Raw genomic sequence first — 5,982 nt, 5'->3', positions numbered from 1 at the left:
TTTTTAGGCACAAGGGATAGGAAAGCAAGCATCTTAATCACGAAGCCTTCCAACTCCACTCCTTTCTTTTCGTTCAGTGCACTTTTACTCTGTCTATTCAATTATTATTATTATTGTATAATTATTTTTTTAAGTATTTCTGATTACAATTTCTCATCATATGTTTATCATGTTTCCATCATTTTTAACCTAACAAAAGTTGAAAAAACTTTGAACACACTTCTGTCTGGCCATACATATAAGACATCTCCCATATCACTGCTTTCGTCAATGAATTTGGCAATGATTTTTTTTAGCACAAGAAGCTATTTTTATTACGTTAAAGACAGCGAAAATAAGGATTGATGCATACACGAGGAGTGAGCTCGTTCAACGGTTCTAATTCCTAGTCTCATATTTAATAAAGACGACTTAGTTTGTGTCCTTGGGCAATGCACTTTATCTACGGGTGCCTCTCTCCACCCAGGAGTACAAGTGGGTGCCTTGTAGGTTCGAACACAACTGCGTTGATTACTAGCTGCAATATTCTGGAATTCTGCCTAGGGAGCTGAGTATGTGTTCCATACGTGTTTGATCCAATGACAGGAGAAGTAATGTAAAGCGCTTAGAGGCCTTGCATGAAGCGCTATATAAGACCGACATATTATTATTATTATTATTATTATTATTATTATTATTATTATTATTATTATTATTATTATTATTATTATTATTATTATTATTATTATTGTTATTGTTATTGTTATTGTTATTGTTATTATTATTATTATTATTAATAACGTAAGCAAACGTCTGTATTAAGAGCTATAGTTTGATCTTTTTCAACTGTCCGCAGGAGAGGAAGGGAGGCTGGCAGGTTTGTCTTGTTGGGAATTGTCAGCAGATGTCATTCTTTAATTATACGGCCTGGATTGTTAATGCACATGATGTACACAAGGCGTAAGTCTGCCAGAAATTATGAATTTGAATATAGGCCTAGTATAAGTAGGCCTATAGAGTAGACTGAGAAAACGTCAGATTAGCATACAGTTAAACTTGCCTAAGTCGACTTTGCCTAACTCGAATAAGTTCTAAATCGATCTTATTTCACATGCCAAATTGTTGTGTTTTTCATTAATTATCAATCTGTAAGTCGAATCTTATCTTACTAGAACAATTTTTCAATGCCATTTTGCATTTGACTCATGCTAGTTCAACTCTAGTTCTCAAGTTGCATACAGCCTAATAATTAATCAGTAACAGTTTCACTACAGGCAAATTGAATCCTCATGCTTTCCACTACATTTGCTATTTTAAAGAATATTTTTGTATAAGTTCACCTAGGCCTGTTTTGTAATTGTTATATACATATATTAGGGTTCAATTAGCAGTCAATGATGAATATGTAGAAATACAGTAGACCCAAAAAGTTAAGCGATTTATTATCTACATTTGGATCGAACATATTTATGATTATTTCTCAACACACGAAGAATAATCCTACGTCACTATGCTTTTTAATACGCTACGGCCACAGTGAAAACGAGAAGTCTTTTGAATAGTATTGCTTGACATTTTCCAATCCAATCTTGCAATTCATAGCTGAAATGTTATTACACACTTTAATTATCTGATTTTGTTGTTACAAATCTTTTCACGCCATTCCGGATCGCTGGCTTGAACGAGTTCGTGAGTTTCATCTGGCTGGAATTAAACAGATTCAATTGACAAATATCAAAGAAAACATCGGCAACAAAATAATTATGGTATTGTTTGTAACTATATTTGTTGTGTATTTCTACATTTGTATAGGAGGTAAGTTTGCAATCTGTAATGTAACCGCCCACAATGACTTAAAATAGACAGCCTGTCCCAACAAAAGATTTGTTTTTCTTATCTTTCATGAGTCTTTGGCTTCTGTTTTTAAAGTTTGCAGTATTATTATATTTTAATTTTTCTGTTACACTTAATTAAAAATAAAGTATAATAGATTAACGTTACATCGATTTAAATTGAAACACAAAACATTAAATGTTCGCGAACGTTTTGGTTTAGGATTATGGTTTAGGATGCAAGTTACAATTATGTTTATTTCTGCTTATTCTGCTTCTAGATGTATGCTGTAGGCTGCACAATGTTCTGGGATGAAACTATTTGGGTACAGTAAACTGGTGTGAAAATTACGTTCTATTTACTTATTTATGGTTCGACTACTACAAAGATAACGTTTTGTACACCAAACCGTAGCATTATTAAGACGTAAAGTTGTTGGCTGAGTAGTCCTATTTTAAAAGACATTCCAAATGTTATTGTAGGTTCGTTTTCAGTTGGTAATGATAGACAGACAATCATCTTAAATGGAAGGATCTATTACATCTTAGCTGACACAGTCAATTTGAATGATGCAATGTCTAAATGTACAGATTTGAATGCAACTCTACCTGTAATACGAACCGGATTATAAAGCTAAACATATATCCGCCTTTTGGATTGCGCTAATTGATGAATCAGGCCAATTGGTTTGGAAAACAGATAGCGGCGACTACCCGATTAGTTTCTAAGGTAAGCATTAAATTTACACCGAATCTCAATATTCTGATCGATCGGAAATCGGATAAGTGTGTAAAAATAGGGAGGCTGCTAAAAACGTAATAATCGTTATTAGCATGGATCACATCAAACCAACATCTGTCTATAGCTATGATGTTGAAACTCACGTTAACTTGATTTAGAGTAAGGTAATGGTTTGAGTGGGATCTAAAAGCAAAAGCTGAAATTGCGTTGACTAAGATCCATAAATGATTTTTCCAGACAATTCATTATCTTTGTACAACGCAGTAACAGTGGTGGGGTTTAAAGAGAGTTTTTTTTAATGCCATTTCATCACATTCAAAATGTGTTCTGAGTATAAAAAGTATAGCCGCGTTAGTCTGTACAGTAGAGAAAGTATAAAGTAAATAACAGCAGCTCTTTTGAGACTAACAATATATAATTTATTCTCTAGCTTTCGTCCACCCAGTGGACTTCATCAGGAGACCTGTCTCTTATACACATCTTGTCCTTGGGCAAAGCACTTTATCTACGAAGTATTTCTGATTACAATTTCTCATCATATGTTCATCATGTTTTCATCATTTTTAACCTAACAAAAGTTGAAAAACCTTTGAACACACTTCTGTCTGGCCATACATATAAGACATTTCCCATATCACTGCTTTCGTAGATGAATTTGGCAAGGATTTTTTTAGCAATCTTCAGGCACAATTAGAAGCTATTTTTATTACGTTTAAGACAGCAAATATAAGAATTGATGCATACACGAGGAGTGAGCTCGTTCAACGGTTCTAATTCCTAGTCTCATATTTAATAAAGACGACTTAGTTTGTGTCCTTGGGCAATGCACTTTATCTACGGGTGCCTCTCTCCACCCAGGAGTACAAGTGGGTGCCTTGTAGGTTCGAACACAACTGCGTTGATTACTAGCTGCAATATTCTGGAATTCTGCCTAGGGAGCTGAGTATGTGTTCCATACGTGTTTGATCCAATGACAGGGGAAGTAATGTAAAGCGCTTAGAGGCCTTGCATGAAGCGCTATATAAGACCGACATATTATTATTATTATTATTATTATTATTGTTATTGTTATTGTTATTGTTATTATTATTATTAATAACGTAAGCAAACGTCTGTATTAAGAGCTATAGTTTGATCTTTTTCAACTGTACGCAGGAGAGGAAGGGAGGCTGGCAGGTTTGTCTTGTTGGGAATTGTCAGCAGATGTCATTCTTTAATTATACGGCCTGGATTGTTAATGCACATGATGTACACAAGGCGTAAGTCTGCCAGAAATTATGAATTTGAATATAGGCCTAGTATAAGTAGGCCTATAGAGTAGACTGAAAAAAACGTCAGATTAGCATACAGTTAAACTTGCCTAAGTCGACTTTGCCTAACTCGAATAAGTTCTAAATCGATCTTATTTCACATGCCAAATTGTTGTGTTTTTCATTAATTATCAATCTGTAAGTCGAATCTTATCTTACTAGAACAATTTTTCAATGCCGTTTTGCATTTGACTCACGCTAGTTCAACTCTAGTTCTCAAGTTGCATACAGCCTAATAATTAATCGGTAACAGTTTCACTACAGGCAAATTGAATCCTCATGCTTTCCACTACATTTGCTATTTTAAAGAATATTTTTGTATAAGTTCACGTAGGCCTGTTTTGTAATTCTTATATACATATATTAGGGTTCAATTAGCAGTCAATTATGAATATGTAGAAATACAGTAGACCTAAAAAGTTAAGCGATTTATTATCTACATTTGGATCGAACATATTTATGATTATTTCTCAACACACGAAGAATAATCCTACGTCACTATGCTTTTTAATACGCTACGGCCACAGTGAAAACGAGAAGTCTTTTGAATAGTATTGCTTGACATTTTCCAATCCAATCTTGCAATTCATAGCTGAAATGTTATTACACACTTTAATTATCTGATTTTGTTGTTACAAATCTTTTCACGCCATTCCGGATCGCTGGCTTGAACGAGTTCGTGAGTTTCATCAGGCTGGAATTAAACAGATTCAATTGACAAATATCAAAGAAAACATCGGCAACAAAATAATGATGGTATTGTTTGTAACTATATTTGTTGTGTATTTCTACATTTGTATAGGAGGTAAGTTTGCAATCTGTAATGTAACCACCCACAATGACTTAAAATAGACAGCCAGTCCCAACAAAAGATTTGTTTTTCTTATCTTTCATGAGTCTTTGGCTTCTGTTTTTAAAGTTTGCAGTATTATTATATTTTAATTTTTCTGTTACACTTAATTAAAAACAAAGTGAATGGATTAACGTTACATCGATTTGAATTAAAACACAAAACATTAAATGTTCGCGAACATTTTGGTTTAGGATTATGGTTTAGGATGCAAGTTACAATTAAATTTATTTCTGCTTATTCTGCTTCTACATGTATGCTGTAGGCTGCACAATGTTCTGGGATGAAACTATTTGGGTACAGTAAACTGGTGTGAAAATTACGTTCTAATTACTTATTTATGGTTCGACTACTACAAAGATAACGTTTTGTACACCAAACCGTAGCATTATTAAGACGTAAAGTTGTTGGCTGAGAGTCCTATTTTAAAAGACATTCCAAATGTTATTGTAGGTTCGTTTTCAGTTGGTAATGATAGGCAGACAATCATCTTAAATGGAAGGATCTATTACATCTTAGCTGACACTGTCAATTTGAATGATGCAATGTCTAAATGTACAGATTTGAATGCAACTCTACCTGTAATACGAACCGGTGAAGATCATGAACGGATTATAAAGCTAAACATATATCCGCCTTTTGGATTGCGCTAATTGATGAATCAGGCCAATTTGTTTGGAAAACAGATAGCGGCGACTACCCGATTAGTTTCCAAGGTAGGCATTAAATTTACACCGAATCTCAATATTCTGATCGATCGGAAATCGGATAAGTGTGTAAATATAGGGAGGCTGCTAAAAACGTAATAATCGTTATTAGCATGGATCACATCAAATCAACATCTGTCTATAGCTATGATGTTGAAACTCACGTTAACTTGATTTAGAGTAAGGTAATGGTTTGGGTGGGATCTAAAAGCAAAAGCTGAAATTGCGTTGACTAAGATCCATAAATGATTTTTCCAGACAATTCATTATCTTTGTACAACGCAGTAACAGTGGTGGGGTTTAAAGAGAGTTTTTTTTAATGCCATTTCATCACATTCAAAATGTGTTCTGAGTATAAAAAGTATAGCCGCGTTAGTCTGTACAGTAGAGAAAGTATAAAGTAAATAACAGCAGCTCTTTTGAGACTACCAATATATAATTTATTCTCTAGCTTTCGTCCACCCAGTGGACTTCATCAGGAGACTGTACAAATGGGATAAGAAAGAACTATAATATACAACTGAAATAATGGGGGCGGTCCTAAAACAACAAAGAATGGTGT

The 5,982-nt window shown here is 34.0% G+C and overlaps 1 protein-coding gene across 1 annotated transcript in view; it reads left to right on the top strand.

Annotated features, from left to right (window-relative positions):
- Positions 1 to 5,345: 5,345 nt before the first annotated feature.
- LOC117113690 (adhesion G-protein coupled receptor D1-like) overlaps positions 5,346 to 5,982 on the top strand; it is a 2,992-nt gene continuing 2,355 nt past the window's right edge. The window contains exon 1 of the mRNA XM_033257109.1: positions 5,346 to 5,429. Coding sequence (XP_033113000.1) covers positions 5,370 to 5,429 — 60 coding nt within the window. The 5' untranslated portion in view covers positions 5,346 to 5,369. The remainder of the gene's footprint in view (positions 5,430 to 5,982) is intronic.

Source organism: Anneissia japonica, unplaced genomic scaffold (assembly GCF_011630105.1).
Source record: "Anneissia japonica isolate Jap-2015-1 unplaced genomic scaffold, ASM1163010v1 scaffold2576_len324117_cov159, whole genome shotgun sequence".
NCBI lineage: Eukaryota > Metazoa > Echinodermata > Crinoidea > Comatulida > Comatulidae > Anneissia > Anneissia japonica.
This window is presented reverse-complemented; position numbering and strand designations above follow the sequence as displayed.